This window comes from Euprymna scolopes, chromosome 9 (genome assembly GCF_053919585.1).
Source record: "Euprymna scolopes isolate OS-2025 chromosome 9, ASM5391958v1, whole genome shotgun sequence".
Classification (NCBI taxonomy): domain Eukaryota; kingdom Metazoa; phylum Mollusca; class Cephalopoda; order Sepiida; family Sepiolidae; genus Euprymna; species Euprymna scolopes.
In genome coordinates this window covers 33,076,536-33,100,433 of record NC_136490.1, presented here as the reverse complement: position 1 = coordinate 33,100,433, position 23,898 = coordinate 33,076,536, and the positions used below count along the sequence as shown (strand labels likewise).

The 23,898-nt window shown below is 35.9% G+C and overlaps 1 protein-coding gene across 1 annotated transcript; it reads right to left on the bottom strand.

Annotated features, from left to right (window-relative positions):
• Positions 1-7,989: 7,989 nt before the first annotated feature.
• LOC145284485 (transmembrane protein 42-like) lies at positions 7,990-23,864 on the bottom strand. The gene is made up of 3 exons (XM_080133348.1): positions 23,489-23,864; positions 10,697-10,846; positions 7,990-8,269 (listed from the first exon to the last, which is right to left on the bottom strand). Exons 1-3 carry the CDS (start codon positions 23,675-23,677, stop codon positions 8,123-8,125), a joined length of 486 nt encoding a protein of 161 aa, XP_079989474.1. The 5' UTR covers positions 23,678-23,864; the 3' UTR covers positions 7,990-8,122.
• Between the last annotated feature and the right edge of the window lie 34 nt (positions 23,865-23,898).

The window sequence follows — 23,898 nt, the reverse complement described above, 5'->3', positions numbered from 1 at the left end:
TTTAAACAAATATATATACGCATACATAAATATATATAGAAAAAGGTTTGTGTTTACTATAACGTTTTTATGCAAATATTACGCAAGTATAAATCATGTAGAATACCTGTATGAACATAATTACACATAATGGTGAACTAAAGATGGTCATCCCATAAGAAAAGCGGAAAAAATAATAGGGAATTAATTTAAACAAATGCTTAAAAGAATATGCAAATTAGCTAGATCCTTTGCAGATGAATGCAATTCCACGACCCACATATAACAAATATTTCTTTTTAAATAAATAGAAAAGGGGGTTTTTAATATGAATATCAATACACACAAAAAAAAAATTATGGGAGTATAGATAAGAGGTTGAAACCCAATTACAGGAGACGAAACCGGACATATTATTTCTAAGTGAAACTGGAATAGGGCCGACCACTTCCCTAGATGAGTTCATAATTAATGGATACTCCAATTTAACAGCTAAATCTGACACCCAAGATTGCCATGGGCATGGAATATGTGCCTACATTAAGGATGGCTTCCCGTGTGGCAGGGATATCTCTAGAGAAGATCCTAATTTACCCTATATGTGCTTCAGGGTTGCACTTGCTAACACCACTGCATTTATATTTGCCCTCTATAGGCCCCACAACAGCGGAGTTACTATCTTTAAGAGTATATCTGAGAAAATAGACCACATACTGTCTTCACATCCCTCGGCTAACATCCACATCTGTGGTGACTTCAACGTCCATAACGTGGAATGGCTGACCCATTCAAATAAGACAGATGATGAGGGGAGGTTTTGTCATGATTTTGCCATTGCTTATGACCTCACTCAGATTGTTCGCGAACCCACCCGTGTGCCCGATACACCCAATCAATTTGCAAGCCTCTTAGACCTTTTTCTCTCAACTTCCCCTGAGCTATGTTCATGTACCGTTCATTCTCCTCTAGGATCCTCCGACCACTCCGTCGTATCACTTAAGATAAAAACGAAATGTAAGAAGCCCCCAGACGTACTCCTCCACCGTACTGTATACCGATACTCTATGGCTGACTGGGATAGCTTCCGTACATTCATATCTGATTTACCTCTGCATTCCATGTTTAAAAAGGAAGTGTCCTCTATAGTATCAGATCTGACCGAATGGTTAATTGTAGGCATAGACCAATTCATACCATCTAAAAAATTCCAACAAAAACCTAACAGACAGCCATGGTTCTCCCCAGAATGTGCTGCTGCTATCGCGCACAGAAATCACTTTTTCCATAGCTACCAACGTAATAGATGCACTGAGACTAAAGCTGCTTTCAGGACTGCCAGCAACCACTGTAAAAGAGTAATAAAAAATGCAAGAGAGCTATATGCCCAGTCTGTTAAATCCAAGGTAGCTGATCAGCGGCTTGGTTCCCACCAGTTTTAGCAAATAACAAATAGGATCCTGAACAGAAGTGTGCGTTCTATCCCAACCATTATCAATGGACCAGAGGTCATCTCGTCAGCGTCAGACAAGGCCAAACTATTTGCAAAGAACTTTGCAGCTAATTCTACCCTATGCGACGAAGGCCATCAACTCCCCATATTTCCTCCTATAACACAGAACAAGCTAGGTAACATACAAATATCCGTGCATGAGGTCGCCAAGCTAATAAAAAACCTAGATTCCAGTAAAGCAACTGGCCCTGATGGCATCCCAATTATAGTGTTAAAAAAGCTTCAACCAGAACTTGCTCCCATACTTACGAAACTATTTAAGCGCTGCCTTAAGGAGAAGTGCTTTCCGACCCCCTGGAAGACCTCATCAGTTTGCCCTGTATTTAAGAATTCAGGTGATAAGTCATCTCCCTCTAAGTACAGACCAATAAGTCTCCTGTGTGTTATGAGTAAGTTGCTGGAATCAATATTAAATAGAGAAATAGTCAACCACCTCAGCAGGAATAACCTTCTTAGTGACACACAATATGGTTTCCGCTCTGCAAGATCTACTGCAGATGTGCTGATGGTTATATCCCACAGGATTAGTGAATCTCTTGACAAAGGCTTCCTTTCTAGGGCAATTGCTCTTGACATATCAAAGGCCTTCGACAAGGTATGGCATAAGGGTCTACTTCACAAGATTTCCAGCTACGGTATAACTGGAAATGTTTTCTCAATCATTAAATCATTTCTCTCCGACAGGCTCATAAGAGTAGTGGTAGATGGACAAAAATCGGAGGCCTGCAATATAAATGCTGGAGTCCCTCAGGGGTCAATCCTGGGCCCAACTCTCTTCCTGATCTACATCAATGACCTCCCTAAACACATACTTAAATCATTCGTTGACATCTATGCTGATGACACGACCATCTACGGCAACACATCAAAGGCTGTAAATGACAAAGTTCTCTCTGATTCTCTCTCCTCTGATCTCGAGCGCGTGGTTCAGTGGGGGAAGACGTGGCTAGTTACCTTTAATGCATCCAAAACCAAACTCCTATCCTTACATCATCAACGTTCTGATCCCCAGCTGGCATCAATTGTGATGGATGGCTCTCGTCTGGGTGAGGCCCCGTGTTTTGACAAGCTTCTGGGTTTGACCCTTACTCCTGATCTGAAATGGAACATGTACATCAAGTCTGTTGCCAAGGTCGCTGGAAAGATGGTGGGATCCTTCTACCGCTCCAGAAGATATCTCACTACTGATGCAATTCTCTATCTATATAAAAGCCAAGTACGTCCAAGAATGGAATACTGTTGCCATATCTGGGCAGGAGCTGCCAAAAACAGCCTATCATGCCTTGACAGAGTACAAAATAGACTTTGTAGCTTAGTGGGGGATGCCCTTTTCTCGACCCTGCAACCCCTCTCCCACAGAAGAGACGTTGCGAGCCTATCCTTGTTTTATCGTTATTTTCATGGCAGGTGCTCGTCTGAACTCCAATCCCTGGTCCCCCCTCGCCAATCTTTCACGAAAAACACCCGTCTAGCTGAATCCACTGTGAAAAATTTCCCCCACTCTATATCTGTGCCTAAATCAAAACGCGGATTCCATGAACAAAGCTTCTTTCTTAGAACTGCACGCCTGTGGAACTCTGTTCCGTCTGCCTGCTTCCCTCCGGACTATAACTTGGATCTCTTCAAGTCTAATGTTAACAAATTCCTAATGAACCGCCCCTTAAGTAAACACTTCATCAAATCTCCACACTAACGTAATGTACTTGCAATAACCCTTATCCCTGAGTGGCTTCCGGGCCTTGATAAGTGGTGATCACTGTGTAAAAAAAAAAAAAAAAAAAATAACATATTTCTTCTACGAACTCAACAAGTCACATTTTTAACCATTACATTTTTTTAATTATTCTACTAAATCACAAACAATCATATCAATCCATAGCATTGCTCCAAACTAGGCTGATCTGAATGTGTTAGATATTTTAGAGGACACTAACAGGGAGACCCGATGTTGATCAGGATTGAATGAGAGTTAACAAATGTTTCACACTTCCAATACTTTTATCGTCATCAAAATCAGTGAAATCACCCATTTTTCAATCAAATTGGTTGATTGCCTGCTCTAATCGGGGACCCACTACAGTGCACTCGAAGGAAGCTTCACATGCCTTTCCACAGTGACTAAGTCCACAATGTTTTGTAATTTACATTACACTATAGAGAACGTACTACTTCTTTTATCGAATTATGTTTATATAATAACTTAAATTAAAATTTAGAATGCAAAAATCAAGTATCATAGTTCAATTGTGTTTTAAACAAAAACATTCATTTTGACTGTTCTCCTGTTTTATCAAAGAACCTACTGTTGATTTTTATATGCTGGGTCTTTCTGCTTGTGCATTGATAAAGCTTCTCATTCATGATGTTAGGCTTTATCAGAGTGTTAACTTTGGTCAAAATTGGACTGTTTCATCTTTAATCAGATTTTTTTGATTATCCATTTTCAATACTTCGGAAGCATTCCAGTGCAAAGCCTAAGAACACCCTCCAGACATGTGAAGAAAATTTGTGTGGAATTTTTTTTTTAAATCGGTCCAGCCGTTTCAAAGTCCATAGAGAACAAACTCGCACACACACAAAGTGCCTTTTATATATATAAATCAATTAAAAAATTTTATTCTGAATGAGTTAATAAACAAACACCTAATTTTGATATGCATATTATATCAGGAGAGAATATCCCAGGATACATTAATCATAAGTATGTCTTATCGATAAATATTAAGGAGTGACAATGGCACTCAAAGCTGGACACCAGAAACTTACACAAGAAACACTCATCTAGCTGAGAACGTTATCAATAATTTCCCCCACTCTTTATCTGTGTCTAAACCTAAACGAAGATTCCATGAACAAAGCTTTTTTCTTAGAACTGCACATCTGTGGAACTCTCTTCCATTTGCCTGCTCTCTGGCTGACTATAATATGGTCGTCTTCAAGTCCAATGTAAACAAGTTCTTGATGAGCCATCCTCCTTAAGTAATTTAATTTACCAAATTTCCACTAACAATTACTATGGCATTGTCCCATTAACCACTGTACAGTTATTAACCCTTATCCTCGACTGGCCTCTGGCCTTAATAAGTGATGACTCCTTTGTAAAAAAAAGAAAAAGAAAACAGATTGAGATTACAACTTCAGTATTATCCTATCATTCTTCCTCACCATCTTTACGTTAATCGGATAAATATATAAAATTATCTGGTCAAATTTCTTCTTATAATATACTTGCGGGGGTACCCGGCGTTGCCTGGGTGTGTCAAGGTAGTGTAGTAAGGAGTGGGGAGTGGGGGAAGAGAGGTGTTAAAAAAAAAGTGGTGGTTGTGGGGTTCCCCAGCGTTGCCCGAGTCGAATAAGAAACCCCTGGGGGTGAGGGTGTAAAAGAAAAATAAATTGGTAGTATGGGGGGAGGGGGACGAAACAACAGTAGACAATTTCGTTGGAGAGAGAAAAAAAAAGTGGGAGTAGGCAGACAGGCTCGAACCTGTAATGCGAAGGAGGAAAAGAAAGTGAAAAAAATATGTAACGTCTTAGCCAATGTTTCCATCGCCAAACTAGAAGTGGAGAGTGTTGAAATTAAGTCTAGTCACTTGGAAAAAAAATGACTTGCAAAAATATTGACAAAAAAAACAATCCTCCTTGTAAAAAACGGCCTAGTTTAGGATGAGGGAATTAATTTTTTTGGCCAATTTATCGATATTTGTCGTCTGAAAGGTTGAGCTTTAAAACGATACCGATCTCGTGAGGATCCGTCACCACTGTCTAAAGTTTTTGCAAGACATACAAACACACGCACACATATTTTGCCCTTTATATATTAGACTAGCAGAGGTAGCTGGTGTTGCCTGGGTGTAGAGAAGTGGTACAGTAAGGACATTGAGGAAGGGCCAGGTGTAAAAAAAGAGCATGGCTACCCGATGGAAAAATAAAAGATAGGATAAAACAAACAGAAAAAAATCACATAAATAACCCTGTTTAAATGTTAAAACTTTTTTTAAAAATCCAAAACAAAAAGTCTGACATGTGGACGCAAACATGAAACTTGGAGATTACAATGCGCCTCAATAACCACTGCTCCACGATCAAAGTGACGTCGTTTTTTTTTTTTCTATTTAAACCAATTCTACAAAGAATGTCATTTACATATGCATGCTTGTCATTACGAAGGAACGATTTCTTGCTACCCTCCCTCATTGCAAACGTCTATTTCTATAGGAAATAATCGACCGTTTTTTTCTAATTCTCACATATTATTTGACTGAGACATTGCTCTTTCAGGTGGTACCAGTCTGGACCTGGTTCGATGCCACTGAGAAAAGTTTTTGGGAGACATATAAACACACACACACACATTTTGCCTTTTATATAGATAACACATGTATATTTATAATATATAAAAGCTTAGGGTTTTCTAATTTTCTAATATTTTCAAATTAACCTTACAAAATGTTTTCAAAGATGTGACTAAAACTCCGATTTAAAATCTGCACCAAACCACACACGAACACATCAACTATTTCTAAGAGGGGCTAACTCCTCAGGGTTAATAGCATTAGCAAAAATGGAAAAAAAATAAAGAAAGAATAGACAGTCTTCCTTAAGTAAAGGGTGTATTACACCGAAAGTCTCAGAATTTTTTTTTTAACTATAATAATTTTAATCATTTAATAAAATAAGAAGAGACGTTGCAAGCCTATCTTTGTTTTATCGTTATTTCCATGGCAGGTGCTCGTCTGAACTCCAATCTCTGGTCCCCCCCCCTCGCCAATCTTTTACAAAAAACACCCGTCTAGCTGAATCCACTGTCAAAAACTTTCCTCACTCTTTATCTATGCCTAAATCAAAACGTAGATTCTATGAACAAAGCTTCTTTCTTAGAACTGCACGCCTGTGGAACTCTGTTCCGTCTCCGTCTACCTGCTTCCCTCCTGACTACAACTTGGATGTCTTCAAGTCCAACGTAAACAAATTCCTGATGAACCACCCCCTTAAGTAGACAGTTTAAATATCCACACTAACGTACTGTACTTACAATAACCCTTATCCCTGAGTGGCTTCCGGGCCTTGATAAGTGGTGACCACTTTGTAAAAAAATAAATAAATAAAAAAATATTTCATAACATTTTTTTTTTTGGTTTTCTAATATTTTCAAATTAACCTTACGAAAGGTTTTTGAAGACATGACCAAACGCCTTTTAAAAATTATCGCCAAATTACACACAAACACATCAAATACAGACTTACAATAAGCGTCAACAATACAAGACATATCCTTTTCTCTCTCTACGAGAAGCATGACAATTCCAGTTAGCAACAAAGGTATGATTTTTAAGTTGGTTAAAATATTAATAATTGACTTTTTGGAACTAAATGATTACATACGGTCATCTTAGTGAAGCCTTAGTGGCATCGAACTAGGTCCAGACTGGTACCACCTGAAAGAGCAATGTCTCAGTCAAATAATATGTGAGAATTAGAAAAAAACGGTCGATTATTTCCTATAGAAATAGACGTTTGCAATGAGGGAGGGTAGCAAGAAATCGTTCCTTCATAACGATTTAGACAAGCATGCATATGTAAATGACACCCATAACTGAGGGAAAATTTGTGGGTTCATACCTTTTCCAACGGCATTAGTGCATAATTACACATAATACTGATAGAATTTTAATTCAATTGATTTCATACTTCCAAATGGTATTTACTTCCTTCCCAGCACAGGAAGATGCAGCACAAATAAATAAAGTCAGCACCTCTAAAAAAGGGGGAACTCGAGCCTCCTAAAAATAACCTGGGCAGCCTCATCAGCACTCCCCAATCAGGGCATCTCAGGCAGTTAGTAATAAACTAAATTTACTCCAAAGAGGGGAGGGGCACGCTTGGGAGAGTGCACCTCCAAGGACTACCCAGGCGTTACCTCAGCCCGACAGATAAAAGGCCACTGAAATGGCCCCATTTATGCTGGACTGATTATCAAGATCAAATCCTTGACTGGTATGTTTACCATCAACAATGCCACATGATTGTCGCCACACCTGGTGTCCATTAAGTCAACCCTGCATCCCTAATTAATTGCTATTATTTCTGGTTCTTGTCCAGAATTCCTTCAATATTAGAAAATAAAAATAAAGAAAGAGCTGTATGACATACATACCTATGACAAAACAAAAATATTATATTCCAAAAATCACATAAATTGATCAAGTAGTTCTATTTTTAAATAAGAAAATCAAATTTGCTGTGTAACTGAAGCGAGACATTTTTGTCTGCCATTTTGAAAATAATCTAAATTTTTTAAAATGTCAAAAGGGACATGACTCAACAATAATTCAAACTTGCGCATTTATGTTGTAATGCCTACGATTTCCCATTAATCATTTAAAAATTATTTTCTTTATAAAAATAAAACTGCTTAACAAATTTACATAATTTTTGGAATATATTTTAGTTTCCTCATGGGAACGTACATCATACAGATTTTCCTTTATTTTTGTTTTATAGTATAGGAGGAATCTTGAACAAGAACCTTATTTCTAATTCTGGGATGATTTGCTTAAACTGTTTTGTCCAAGATTTTATTTTTACTTTATAAGGAAGGTCACTTTTCTTAAAGAGCTCCATTGAGAAATGTCTTTAATTAATTTTTGTCTCATCTTTCTGCAAAGAGTTTGTTTTTGTGTCTCCTGATTGAATTAAATAAAGACCAATCACAATGCACAGCCAACCAATCCACCATTGTAAAGAAAGACTTTCATTGAAGAACAACCAGCCAAAAATAGCCTGAAAAAGAAAGAAAAGAAAATGCAATTATTGCAATCATTTAATAAAATAAGCATTCAATTAACAAATGTTTGTTTATTATGAAATGTAAATTTGTAAAATTTCCTAACTTGAAAGTTTACTTGGAAATGTGTGCCAAACTGCATTATAGGATGCATTTTATGTAAAAAAAAACGCTATTACAAAATTATGTGTCATGCCGAAATTAGTAAAAGTCCAGAAATTATGAAAAATGATCAAGTAAAAAAATAATCACAAGAAAAAATAAAAGTCATTGAATAATGCACTTTTTGCAGCTAACTTAGAAGTAGCACTTTTTTTTAACTCCTTACATCAAGTGGTTTCATGCCTTGTCTGAAGCGATTTCCAGAAAAATTTTTTTAAAATAGGCCGATTGATAATACCTTATTTTCTGTACATTAACTTATGTTTTTGGCTTATATAATTGCAACTAAATTGCATTGAATTGTATTTCGCTATTATTATATTGTAAGCAGGTTTCCTCAACATTGTTCATAAAAGGAGGATAACATGGTTCCGACATGTTTCTAAGCCATCAGTTTCCCAGTTACATAAAGAAAGTTTATAAAAACGATTTTATTGTAGAAAGACAATCATCCAGGAGATAGGAGCTGATACTTGTATGCCACTCCTGACAACTGAAAAACTAACCCAAGACCATGATAAATAGTGGAATTTTGTTCTTGAGAATGTGGTGAAGAACTCTAGAGTGTGTAGATAATCAAGTTTAATCAATATCTCCTTATTTAAATGTAATACTTTTAAGTCTCATCACACTAAACACAGGTTTAAAAAAAGCACCTATAAAAATATTTTCGGATTATTTGGATTATTTGGAGTATACAGGCTACTGTTCTCGTTTTGGATATTATTTTCCTCCAATTCGTGTAACAGATAACGTAATAATCAGTTGTAAGTGATAGTCTTCTGGAGATTGAAAAGTTCAATCTTCGGTGCAGATAATATTAAGAATATAATTATGGATTACTTAAGACTTCTACTCAGTCATGGTTGACAGAACAAGAACAAACTACCCCAGTGGATTAAGTAAATCCTATACAGATTTCCAAGTTTGACAAGATGCATCTGAGGAAGGTAAAAGGTTACACTGAGCCAAACTTTGTGAGGCCAACATCCAAGATGAGAACAGTAGTTCAAATAATCCAAATTATTAATCCTCATCTCAAAGATTCCGAAACATAAAAATACTTTTATTTCATCTGTTCTTGCGATAAAATACAGCTTCACCACATCCTTATTGTTTTGTTTTACGGCATATCAGCATAAGTTTTTATACATTGCTATAATAACTTATATTTATAAAAATTGATTTTTACATTAAACACATTAGTACTACCAAATAGGCTGTCTGAAAATACTGGCGCCCTGACCATAAATGCACCAACCATTGATATTATTGGGGGGGGGGGTTCTGTTCCCTTTGCAGAATACGATTGAGTTTTAGAAAGCCAAAAACGAAAACAATTTTCCTCTACACAACAACCAAACCAAGCACCATGAATAAATATTTGAAGAACTTGAAGAATAAAAACAAAACGTCAAGAAGTTTGTTTTTTGGTTGTTAAAAAAAAAAAAGATTTTCCTTTGTTTCATTGATGTGAGCAACAGGAAGAAAAAATATGTTGACACTTCATTCATGCCTTATTTGAGAGACTGCTACACTTCCTGCGTCTGTTTGCATTTACTCAGCTTAGCATAAACTTGTTCCTCTTCTTTTTCTTTCCTCTCTCATTCTGTGTCCTCTCTTTCTTCCTGACCATTTAGTTAATTGTATTGTTTACATCATGGTTTTATGCCATGCACATTCTTCCATGTTAGTTCTAATCGGGAGTTCACACGCTCACAGACCAAGATATCTGGAGTGAGTGTGTGAATTCCATCATCAAGACTAAGGTCAAAAGATTTGGATATTATTTTTAAATCTAATTTCTTTTGATTGTGCATTGTCCGTTGACTTATGTCATAATCCAAATCCTAACATACAATTGAATTTCCAAAATTCATAACTGAACTGCATTTTAATAATTCTCCAACTTTACAAGGTTTTGAGTATTTTAATTCATATTATTTGAATTTGGATTATTATTATTATTAGTTAATTAATTTGTCCTGTCAGTCATGAGTGGATAGAAGCCCTAAGTAATTTGCAATTAAAAAATAAATAAAGGGTTCTGTTCGAAATTCTGTGCAGATTCCCAAGTCTGACATAAACATTCACAAGTTCGACAAGAAACGCCTAAAGAAGGTAGTAGGTTACATTGGCTGAAATGTTGTGCAAATAACCCTGAAGATGAGAAAAGTAGTCCGAAGAATTCAAATAGTACAAATTATCAATCCTCATCTAAAAAATTCATAAACATAATGATTTTTTGTTGACCAACTCACCGAAAACATGAAATTACAGGCAGTATTTACAGCTGAAGCTTCGACAGTTGATGTGAAATAATGGAGAGACTTTGTAAATGTTGTCCACATAAAAGCATTGAATGCAAACATAAGGCAGAAACAGCAAACTCTGAGGACAAGTATTAGAACCTGTATGAAAACAAGAGAAATAGATGGTTGGTTGGTTGTTTTTGTTTTACGGCATATCAACCCTTTTCGGGTTATTTAATGCCGAATCCAAAGATTTTGAAGAAAAATTTTTTTAATAGAGTATATTTGTTGTTTTCACGTCGGTTTCTATTTAACCCATAGTTGGGACCCTAACAGGTACTACCACTCCGGATCAGAGTGGACCTGGGAGCAATGGTAATTAAAGGGTGGCTCCACACTCCCCAAAGCCCACAAGCTGGGGCCTCACCACTGGATATAGTTTAAGGTCATATCCAGGACCCCCATTGAGGGACTTTTACCCTCTGCAGGGGGGCAGTTGGTGTATTCTAATGCCCCACCGACAGGGCCGAGAAATAGATGATTCCAGAATAGTTTGCAATGTTTTCAACATATATAATACATACATAGCATCAACGATACAAGAATAAAATGATATTGCTCAACAATGATTATAAAAACGTTTTTACTTAACCCCAACAACACTAACGTTCACAGGTGATGTGACTTTAATGGAAGGACCTTCGTTTGAATAAGTTATTAAAATTGTTCCTTGTCCTCAATTAGAAACTTATAAACTAGAGTAGTTATTGGTGCTTGTGCAGATTAGTGGTGTTTTAAACCAATATGTTTTATCGTTAAAACATTATTACGCACTTACATATTGTGTGCAAATTAGTATAAATTCAAATAATTGCAAAAAATGATCAAGTAAAAGATGTGAGAGATGTATTTTAACAAAAAAAGTCATCCACAATTACGTTTTGGCATTTTGGGTACAACTACAGTATAATAGCGAAATTTGAAATTTTTAATACTGAACTTCAAGGCAAACCAATGACGTCATTGGAGCTGGGGGAGCTGCCGGAGTGAACTTGAGGTGCTGCAGAAGTTAGATGGGGGTTGCTAGAAGCTGCAGGAGTGAGCTAGAACTACTAGAGTGAGCTGGAGTTGCTGAACTGAGCTGGAGTTGAAGCAAATTCAGGAATTCAGGAACTGGAGTGACAGGCTGTGAGAGGGAGTTCCAGGAGGCAGGCGGCAGTAGAGAGTAAAATGTGTATCACACACAAGTAGTTTGTGACTCACATAATTAGTTTGTTAAGTAGCTCTTAAAAAGGCTGTTTAGGTATTGCTGCTGCTGCTGCCCCTGGCCTCCATGGTGACATGGGAGTGCTCCTAGCGCCCAGGCTGAACTGGAGATTTGCTGTGAAAGCTGCTAGCTTTATGGAAAGCCATTGGTGATACAGGCGCCATAACCAGTGATGGTATCGCTAAACAACGAATGATTATAATTAATTTCACACCATATTAGTTACAATTAAAAGTGTCTTCGATGTTTATTAACTGTATTTAGGTTTGAAATAATAGTCCTTTGTTTCTGTTTAGTTTATGAAAGATGAAGTTTTTGTTTTCTCTTTGTTGTTTGAAACGGTTGTTGCTATTTTTAGCACACATGATCATGGCATATTTTTGAGAGTTAGGTTTTGTGTCTGTTTCTGCCGACCAGCGTGTGTTGTTTACAAGGGAGCGATGATTTGCAACCATGACAAAATTTTGTTTTTACTTGCACTTAGCCAACACTGAAAAGAAAAGAAACTGGAAAGTTCAAATCATAACAAGAGATGTAATTATTTTCTGAAAATCTTAGGTCAATTAAGCAACACTCAATTTTTGCTAATTGTCTTTGAAAACTGTTTTCATTAATAATTAATTTTCTACTGCATCATTTTTTGTAATTTTTGGTTAAGTTCACCTTCCGCATCCCTGTGTTTACAAAGCCATTTGGCGGAAGTGACATCTGGCAAACTTTTAGCTACGGATGACTACAACTGTATAGAATGTATTTTTTTTTCTTAGATCCAAATATAAAAATAGAAGTTTTAGTAAATCAGCCTTTATTTGAACTCAATGGGTTTTATATATATATATATATATATATATATATATATATATATATATATATATATATATATACTAGCAAAGATACCCGTGCTTCGCACGGAGCTTTGTTGCGCACTTGGGTACCAAAATCTATGGGCACCTTTCCCGTAAGTTGATGTTGTAAGAGCAACGATTGCATAAGGTGATTAACATTTTAACTACCTCTTGTAGTGACTGAAATTCAATCAGGAACTTCACAAAACATTTTCATCAAAAAGGAAGGTTACTTGATGTTACATAGTAAATTTTTCATTGGAGTAATTTTCAACTCTTGCTAAAATTTTATCTTGCACATTCAATACTAAAAACTTACCACAATCAGATCATGTCAGTTTTTCCTCATATCCATTTCTCGAACTTTTCACTGAAGAGCCTCAGGGTAAACTACATTTCTGCTGCTTTGATTTGGAGCCAGAATGTAGAGTTTTTCTGAACTTCCTGTCCGGCTGATGGAGACGTAGAACATACCGTGACTGAAGCAGTCTGATGTCAAGTCTACGCCAATGGTGTTAAATGTCTGACCTTGACTTTTGTTTATGCTCATTGCAAAACACACCTTCACAGGAAATTGGAGTCTCCGGAATTTAAATGGAAGTTCTGAGTCCGATGGAACTAAGGGGATCCTTGGCAGTAGAACGGTTTCGCCTTTGTAGGGACCACAGGAAATGGTGGCCTCAAGTACATTGGTGTGCAATCTGGTGATAACACATCTGGTTCCGTTTGTTGTTTTTGGCGGTTCCAAGGATCGAAGAATCATGATTGGCGATCCAATTTTGAGATTTAAAATGTGTGGAGGCATTCCAGATATCTCCAAAGAGTTTTAAAACTCCACAGGGTAGTGAACAGCTTCATATTCATTAGTAGCCGAATCAACTGACTTGTATTGCTTTGTGTCTCCTGGAAATTCATCCATTATTGAATTGTTCAAATGATTCACATTGCTGTTTAATGGCGAAATAATAGCCCTCTCAGCAAGCCAATCCGGTGATTTTCCATTGTTTTGCAGGTCTGGGTACACTTTGTCTTTCAGTTGCTTCTGATTACCGACACATTTACCAAGCGCAGTTGGAATCTTAATTGTGTCAGGTGAAGAAGTGATAGGAAACTGACCATTACCGATTTGGAGAAGCAATTTTGAGAAGTCTGCTGCAGCTGTGTTATCAGAGATATAGGTTCTCATATTAGTAGTCAGTCTCTTCACTATAACGTGCCTCCAGAGATAGGATTGTTTCAAACTTGCATTGACAATGTTAGCCCTTGTGCCATTTTTAACCACTGCGAGGATTTGACGGAAATCACCACAAAATAAGGTTGGAATGCCACCCATGGGATTCTTGTTTCCTGTGATGTCTTGCAGTGTTCGGTCAATTGCTTCATAAGCACTCTTGTGCGTCATTGGGGCTTCATCTACAATGATTGCAGAGGTGTCTCTAATTACATTTGCCAAGGCTGAGTTACCAGTAATTTTGCAACCTGGCTGATCCATTCGATGAGTATCCAAGGGTACTTTAAAAGTGCTGTGAAGAGTGCGGCCACCTTGTAGTAGAGTAGCAGCAATGCCACTGGATGCTGTTGCAAGCACAATCTTTCTCATGGATCTAATCTTTGCAAGGATCAAATTGATTACAAAAGTCTTGCCCGTACCACCTGGAGCATCAAGAAACATCATGTTTTTGTTCATTTCACCTTGTGCTTCCAACATTGCCATGAATGAATTGTAAACTTCTCTTTGAGAATCGGTCAGTTTTTCTTGCATATTTTCTGCTTGTAGGGAAAGTTCTTCAAGATTATAAGTAACTTCACGTTGATACTCTCTCGCGGGTCTTTCATCTCTCCCTTGCGTTGGTGCAGGTAATCCATAGCTTGCCAATGGTTGACCGCACATAAGGAGAACTTTTTCTTCAATTAGACAAAGAGTTTTATTGTAGATGTCTTCATTAAAATCTGCTTCTGGATTGTTAACTTCTTGCCTGTATCTGTGAAGAATGTCTTCAGATATTACATCACGAAAAGCCATCCAGATCTCAAGAGGATTTCTTGGCTCACAGGCTGTTAAAATTATCACAAATAGGCTTCGCAAATTTGAAGGTGATTGAGTGGCACTTGCCTCTCCTACTGCTTGATGCAAGTGATGGTCATTTTCTAGAAGGCCTCGAGCAAGGCACACTGCTCTGTATGTTTCAAACACCTGACCATTGTATGCTCGCAAATCTTGAAATGAAGTTGGACCAGCAATCTCATTGAGCAACAGGCGTAAGAAATAACACTCCCCTGCTTTTGGACTAATCGTGTAGATTCTCCCAATGCATGGTGCCTTCCATACATCATCATTTTCAGTACCTTCAACTTGTACCCCACGCATTCTTCTCATCCATTTCTTTGTCGATTTGTTCCAAGTGTAAAACTCAGGGACTTCTACGTATTTGAGACCCCTTGCAAAGTCATCCTCATGGCAGAGTTGAAAAAATGCTGTCAAAGTTGTGGCAGGCGGTGGACCTTGGGCTCGTTCCAGAGCAGTATCAGCTGAGAACATGACACGCTGCCCATTTTCAAAATGAACAGAAAGTTGTACAATTGGGGGGAAATGTTCATGGATGGGATGTTCCAATATCCTCCAGGCCGCCTCTGAACTGCCGACATACCTTGCATTCTGGAACTGCTGGATCTCATCCGCAATGTGACTTTGTACTTGGCCTTGTTGGTTAGCTGCTCCATCAGTTCTTTGTAGTTCAAACACTGCTTGATCACATCCTTTATTCACGTATTTGAGGACATATTTGATGCTTTGGATCGAGCTGCAAATTTCTACGTTAATGTGAGCGTTGAACTGCTGAAGGAGGACCTTGTTGTACGGAACAATCCACTGGTTTGTTATTTCTTGATTAACATACCGACCATTTCTCTTCATCCTTATTGTACCAGTCTGGCCTCCATCTTCTGGTTTTCTTCGCCTGTACTTGGGGTAAGAGTCTTGGCCTTGCTCGGTACACTGAAGAAATTCTTTTGGGTATTTTTTGGAACATTTGTTGTCAATCATACATGGACAATTTGGATTAAATGGTCCACAAGGTCCATGCACCATATGTGCCATCACTTTAGCATGAAGATCAGGATCTTCCTCTTTGTCAGGGATCTCTGCAGATATGCAGAGATCCATTTTTTCTGGTAGAAGTTTGTCCTCTGGGGCCTGCAAGGTGAGGATGTGTGCATGCGGCAGTCCTCTTTTTTGATATTCAATACTGTACAGGAAAGCCCTCAACCTGCCAAATCCTCCCTTTTTAATAAATTCAAGTAACTTTTTTAGCTTCTGCCTGAAAACCCTGGCAACAATATCTGGACGATCCTGAGGGTCTTGCCCTTGAAGACAATTTTCTGTAATTTCTGTCCACTTTGGATTTGTTGTGAACGTGATGAAGAGGTTGGCTCGGCCCATTCGCCGAACATATGCCATGGCATCACTTTGACGCTCAAACATGTATCGAGGGCCTCCTGTATAAGTTGCCGGAAGTACAACTCGTTGACCAAACTGTTCTGGATTCCCATCCTCCCTAAGAATTGAATCTCTCAAGTTGCTATAATTGTCAGCTCTCAGGGTCTGTTGCTCACGCCTCAGGAACTGTAAACGTTCTGTTTCAATCTTGCAGTACACATCCACCAGCCATTGTTGAAATAGCCTTCGGTACCAGAGAAAATAGTTTCCAGGCCGAGTCATTAAATGGTACGAATAAAATTGCTGTTGGGTAACTTTTCGCCCATTGGATGCCTTCATGTAGATGTTGTAAGATGGAGAACCATAGGGGTACATTAACGGGTACATTAAAGTATCGTAGAGGGGATGTAGTTCGGAGATCCGTTTTAATGTATCATTTCTAAAACGCAAGACAATATCCCGGTTAGCTGTTGGTTCATTCTCCATTAATATTCCAATCTCATACGTTGTTGTTGGAGCATTGAATCGCCGTGGATGCTCTTCTTGCGGCCTGCGGTCTTCCCTTATGACAACTTTATGTTCTACCAAGTGTTCTTCTTCAATCCTCTCCTTTGTTGTTTTCAGCTGACAAATGAAGCTGTTGTTCTCATGTAAAAATTCAGTCAGACTTTGGAGAATGTCTCTATTGAGTCTACTGTCACGTCCCCGATTATGTAGTTCCTCTTCCAGACTATCCAAGAAGTAGACTTGAATAAACTTTGCTGTTTCATCTTCAGGTGGTAAAAGACTCCCAATCTGGTGGCAAACCTGGCCTCGAATTCTAAAAGAAGGATTCCACCCATGTACTGCCGCAATTTTGTGACCAAATGATGTCATTGCAAAACAATTGTTATAACTGCGTAGATTTTGCAGAAAATCTTTAGAGATGGGACCATTGCCGGAGAGCAAATCTTGAAGCAACTGAGGCAGTGGTGGAAAGCTATCAAGCACAACTTTGCCAGAAGAACAACAACAACTAGGGGTTTCTCCTTTAAATTTTACAGCTGAGCAATGTTGACATACTTTGTCCATTTTTCCTATATCAGCTGTAGTGAGAGAGTCATTTTTGTTGTAGAGCAATCCTTTTCTATTGCAATGTTCTATTTCATGGTGTCTCAAAGCAGTCATTCGTTGTCTAGCTGCCTCGTTTTCTGTCAATTGCTGGGGCAAAGTCATACTCTCTCTCCATGCAGCCTCTCGTTGTTGCCCTTGGTATAGGCGAAAGCTTCGTTGGGTTTCTGATTCATTCTGATGTCGTTGAGCCACTCTCAACTGACCTTGTGTACGTCTACTTACCTCATATAATTCATTCGATCGTAATATTGCTTCTCTTTCCAGTGCATATCTTTGCCTTTCTTGAATTTCATCTTGTGATGAATTTAACCGCCTTACAGCATGTCTAGTTCTGTCAGCTTCACGTTGGGTTTCTCTTTCCAAATCTGACAGTCTTGCTCTCCTTTCTCTTTGACGTATCCTGTTAAGTTCTAGACGTCTTTCTCTATCTGAATTGTTTTCATTGGAGCGAATCGCAGCAACTCTTAGTCTATTAGCTTCCAATCTTTCCATTCTTTCTTCCTCACTTTCGTTTCTACTTCGTTTGGGTGGCATAATTTCGGTTTTAAACGGAATTGTTTAACGATATTAATGATTGTAAATTAATTAAGCGTAAAGGAAATGTATACTAACTGAAATGGACGAACTATAAATAATATTTCTGAATAGTACAATTATAAACAATCATATTGTACCTATTTACTATGCCTCCCCACGGGACAGAGTTAGACACCAGGGTCGTTTTTTAACGTGGAGAAAAGGTACAAAAATAAAAATTGTCTCAGTCGTGAAGGATTTCTCCTCCACCGAAAGAGAACAAGAAATAGAAGTGCAGCATCTGAAGAACAGATGCTACACTTTGATCTTGACCAATTATATTGTAGCAAAAATGAATAAAAGCGACCCACTTGTGACTCATTACTTCCGGGTGTAAACGTCACAGTCTAAAAGTAATAATTAAAAAAAAAAAGTAAATGTAAAATAAATGTAATACCAACTTAGGTTAACTAATATATGTAAACAATACAATTAAAACAGTTCTATTAAAACAAATAATTACTAAGATCTAGGTAATTGTTAGTCTCATTGTTATGGTTTTAAAGAAAAAAATGTGTAAAAAAAATCTGCTTTTGTGAGTACGTGTATTTCTTTTAAATTACATAACCTTTTTATTTTATTATTTATATCTCTTTTAAATTTATATATTTTGTTAGTAAACTGGAAGAAATTCAGTTGAATAAAACCTTGTTCGTGTTCTTTACGTTAAACTCATTTTTATAAAAGGTTCATCCGGTTTAAAGAAAGCACTAAGTTTAAATAAGACTGGAAATAACTAATTCAATATATAAATAGAAAAATGAAATAAATATAAGCTTTAAGTCTTAAGATAGTAATAATCAAAATGTAATAAATTATTTGTAGTTCAAATCTATGATAAGGCAGGCTTTCGAAATAGGCTCGACCAGAAAGATTAAATTGGAACGAAATTATAATCTCCGTGCCATTTTCAAAACAACCCCACAAAAGTAACTGTATCCTGCAGTTGGTTAAATGACAACGTTGGTTGTAAGAAAAATGTAAAAGAAAATGCGCTTATCTGTTTATTTTGACATTTAATTAAAAAAAAATTGGCTATAACTGGAAGAGAGAGTTATGTTTTGGGGGTTGTTTAAAAAATAGAATGGAAATAAAGTTAGTTCCGTTTTAATTGTCTTTAATTGCGGCAAGCGAAGCGCTAACAAAATCGAAAAATCACTGTTCACATTCGAAATGTTAACTTTTACAGGTTTGCTGACAAGGCTGGGGGTGTTTATTTAGAAAGCCATACTTAACATGGGGAGGTTGGGATGTTTAATACAATTATTTTACTAAATTGATTTTTTTCATTTAAAAATAAAATTATTTCTTTTTTAATAAAGTTTTATTTTAAAATATTTGTTTTTGTTTATTTATATAAAATTACGATAGTTGAATTGTATTCTTTCAATTATATTGGCAAGTAAAATATAAAAGATTAAAACGGAACGAAATTGAAATTTCCATTACATTTTCAATACAATCCCAAAACATAAAGCTTCTCGCCAATGAATTATTTTGATAATATAGGTAAAGTGAAATAAATCGAATATAAAATTAAATGAAAATATATTAAATAATTAAATGTTAAATAGATTTTGTAAATAGTACAGTTGAAATGATTAGAATATTTCCAATATGTAATAAGGTCGAGGTAATTAGTTAAAGAGATTTAATATAATGTGATATGCAAATGAGCGTAAGTCATTCGATATGGGGGTGGTTTGTAGAATAGTATATAAAGAAATTAGGCATAGATTCTTATGTCTCCTATAACAGAAACATCCTAAAATGGGTTCTAATGTTTCTCTATCAGGAGAGATCTACCCTCTTACCTCCTTTATATTTCGTTGATGATGGAGAGCTGTACACACAGACAGAAACACACGAACCCTATTACTTTATAAAAATATAGATATATATATATATATTTATGAACTGTTTTTTCTGGAATAATATGTTTATGAACTGTTTTTTTTTATCAAACAAAAATAGAACTTTTATAATAAAATATATATATTATGAACTGTTTTCCAAACATCAGGTGTTGGTAATTTTTACAAATAATAAATTATAAAAATACAACTTTTATAATAAAAAATTAGGTAAACGTTGATATTGAAATTTTAAAATTAAAGTTAGTTTTATTTAAAAAAAAAAAAACAAATGAATAGAATTCATTCTCCACCAAATTGAATACAAATTTAGTTTTAATTAAGAGTGCGCTTGTTGTAACAATGTCTTCTCATAAATACAGTGTGTTAGTGGCCGGGCCTTGAACGAGGTAAGGAAGCAGAAAGTCTCCCGAGATGCAACGTTGTTATGTATTTAAATCAAAATTTAAATATTTAATTTTAGACTGATGAGATATATCGTTTTTTTACTTTTATATTTTGTCGCCGAGGTAAAATAAAACATGATTCCCACAAAATAGGCTAATACAGTAGTCGTTTTGAACTGAGCGAAAGCCTACTAATGTACTCTCCCCTTTAAAACTTGCAGAGACTTTACCAGCTAAAGATTTCGTCAAGTCTATTTTTAGACCGGATTGTGAAGCAGAGAGGAAGAGGGAGGACCGGAAGTGGTATCGCTTCTCCTATCCCTTTCTAACTGGACACTAGCGGAAATCACTTTTTTTCGGTTTGGGTTGCCGACCTGTTAAGAGGTCTCCCTCCTCGTGAGAGGAGGGGGGGTCGACTTCTTCCCCTCATGCGAAAAGGAGATACGGATACACGACATGTGGACGATGTGACCTTCTTTTCCAGTCATGTGAGAGAATGCGATTCATTTACTTTCTCATGAAAGAGACGATGACTTTTTCCCCATCATGCGAAGGAGATGTGGATGTACTGACGCGGACGATGTGATCCCTTATCCCTCACAAAAGAGACAGATATATAACACGCGAGCAAGAAAAGAGAACACGTGAATTTGCTATTCGAACTTTTTCCCTACCGAAGGAAATATCTTGGATTAACTGCGTTGTTGACTAGTTGTGAAACACACCAGCAAAAGAAACAAAAAAAAAAAGGGAAAACAAAAGAGACCTGTAAGTGCAAAGACTTTGATTACCCCCCCCCCAAAGACTTTCGCTCATTTCAATACGTGTAGATATACTTCAGATTCCATAACTTTTAATACATTTCTTTTTCTTTCGTTAAACTCTTCCTTTTATTTATCTTAAATGAATCTATTTTTGTATCATTTGGGAAAGTGTCTGTTACCTCGTTATTACATTGCGTTTTTATTGTGTTCGTCCTTGTATCTCTATCGACTTGTTTTATTTTTTGCTGTGTCACATATGCGATAAAGAGAAAAATACTTGGGTTTTTGCTTTCCTGTACATTCCCTTATACCCCCCCCCTTTTGGCAACGTGTCACAAAGGTAAACGATATTTGTTTTATCATTAAGTTTCCGTTCATACCCCTATGTTATAAATTGCCTTACCACACTTTTTATCGCATATGTAACAATATATATATATATATATATATATATATATATATATATATATATATATATATTTGAGAGGGCATCACTTGTTATGAAGTCATTCCCAGAAATTGCTGAAGCAGTTTACGATATAAAAATTATTTTATTATATATTTTGGAGGGGATGGGAGGAGGGGAATTGACTTAGCGAGATAATGAACCATTTGAATAAATTCACAATGATTTAAATTTTTAATTATAAAAAAAATCTTTGAGAATTTATTCAAACGGTCCTTTAAAAAAGAAATATGCAAAATAGTGGTGCTTATGCACTTATGTTACCGTGCTATTTTTTTCAATAATATTAATAGGGACAGCCAAAATTCACCACAGAATTACCTCACCCTATATGTAGCACGATGTAACTTTATTATAAATTAATATTATCAGTATAACTTTTGTATCATTTAAAAGAAGAAGGGCAAAATAAACCAGTAATAATTTTTTTAAAATTTTTTCATCGAACAAAAATAATGAAATTGCGAGACGAAAATCGTGTTTACATAATTGGTGCTTTAAAATAACGTTCCCATGTAGTAGACATTCCGAACGTGAAAACATACCCGTATTTAATAAATCTAGCAAAAATCAACTAATGGTCAGATTTTCGTGAAATTGTCGATACTTATCCATTTTAGAATGATATTACAAATAAAATGCAGTTTTCGTAAAATATACGTGGGGAAATATTTTTTTAGTGCGTGTCTTCCCCCCCCCCATTTATTTTTTCGAAATTCGAACAAAATATATTTAAATCTATCGAAATTTCTATTTATTATGAAACATAAGAGTTCAAATAAGTAAAAAATATTTATTTTTTTTAAATTTAAATACACATATTGACAAAAATTTACCTTGAAGTTGCAATTAAAAAATTGATATAAACTTAATATTATTATGGTTTTTTTTTTTAATGACGTTTTTTCGAATTAATATATACTATAATCAGTTTAATTGTCAAGAAAAAGAAACTTCGTAAACATTAATTAATTTTTAAAAGATTAAAACGATTAAAATTCCATTATTTCAAAATGTTCCGTTACAACATAGATTTTTAATTAATTGTTTAATTTTTGTTTTTAATATTAAGTTTTAATATAAACATGACTCTTGTCAGCTATTTTATCGCCAGATTAAAACTAATTTGAAAATATTAGTGCACAAATATTAAGCATTTATAGCCCCCCCCCCTCACATTTTGTTTGTCTCTTCTTACCGAACAAAATATGGAACCCCGTAGGTAACCAAATAAACACTCAGGAAAACCGTATTTCATATTTAATATACAAATGTTTATAATATTATTAATCGTTAAACTGTGTAAATCTTAAAACGTAACAAAATTATAACAAAGGTTAATTATTAATTGCAGTTTGAAGACTAAACAAAGGTTTTTAAAAATCATTAAGTCGCTTCTGCTTTTCCATAGTTCGTATAGTTAACACAAATCTGACGTCACGGAAACATGCGGTCCAATGGACCACCGGTCCATTTTTCACAATCGTTTACCCTAAGTATTAAGTTTAAGTTTTACAATATCTTTTTTGTTTATTAAATTATTAGGTGAAAATACAGAATAGTTGCAAAACACCCGCCATCCCGGTAACATAAGTGCATAAGTATCAATAAAGTGGCTTTTAATATCGTAAGCGGCACTTGAATGAATGGTTTATTTTATTCTCGCTACACTGTAATCACGTGATTAAAATTTTAGCAGACGAAAAATTCGGAGACAAAAGAATCAGGAGACCCTAAAATTAAATTTAATTTAAACTGAGTAATAATGACGAATCCAGTATATTATATTGCTGAAGAAATTGCGTTTAATTCTCCGGCGCCAGAGAACTATCTGTAACGGTGATTAGGGAAATTTGGTCCCTTTTATACTCGAGAGTATTTTGCCAATCTTGCCTCGAGGAATATGCCGGATTGCCACGAATGTTTTCGTGTTATTATTTACTAATCCATGGTTGTTTGAAAGTAATATCGAAACCTACTTCATTCTAAATAATCGACGTGAATGAAATAAGAATTAACCATTATTATAAAAAATAAAATTAAATTAAAAAAAAAGAAAAAAAAGATTACCCACCTCCGAACATGTGGAAGATGAGAAAGGCCAGTTCATAAATTCGGAGAAACTGATGAATATTTGACAAATGTGTTCAACCGTTTTTTCTGTGACTGCAAGTTTAGCAGACAATGAAGCCAATGAAGCGAAAATTCCGGCCGAACATGCAAGAACCAAGCCATGGCAAGATAATTTGCTTCTTGTAGACATTATTCATTTATTTTAAAACTGAATTAATAAATTTGAACCAAATTCTTCATCGATAGAGGGAACCGACTTATCCTGATAATCAAAATGTTTTTTGGGGTTTTTTTTTTTTTTTATGTTTTTAAGCGAACTCTTTTGCTATATATTTTTCATATAAAATATACATGTACCAAATAATAAAAGCGAAACTTAGGTTGTTTGCTGCGGAGCTAAACATAGGAAAT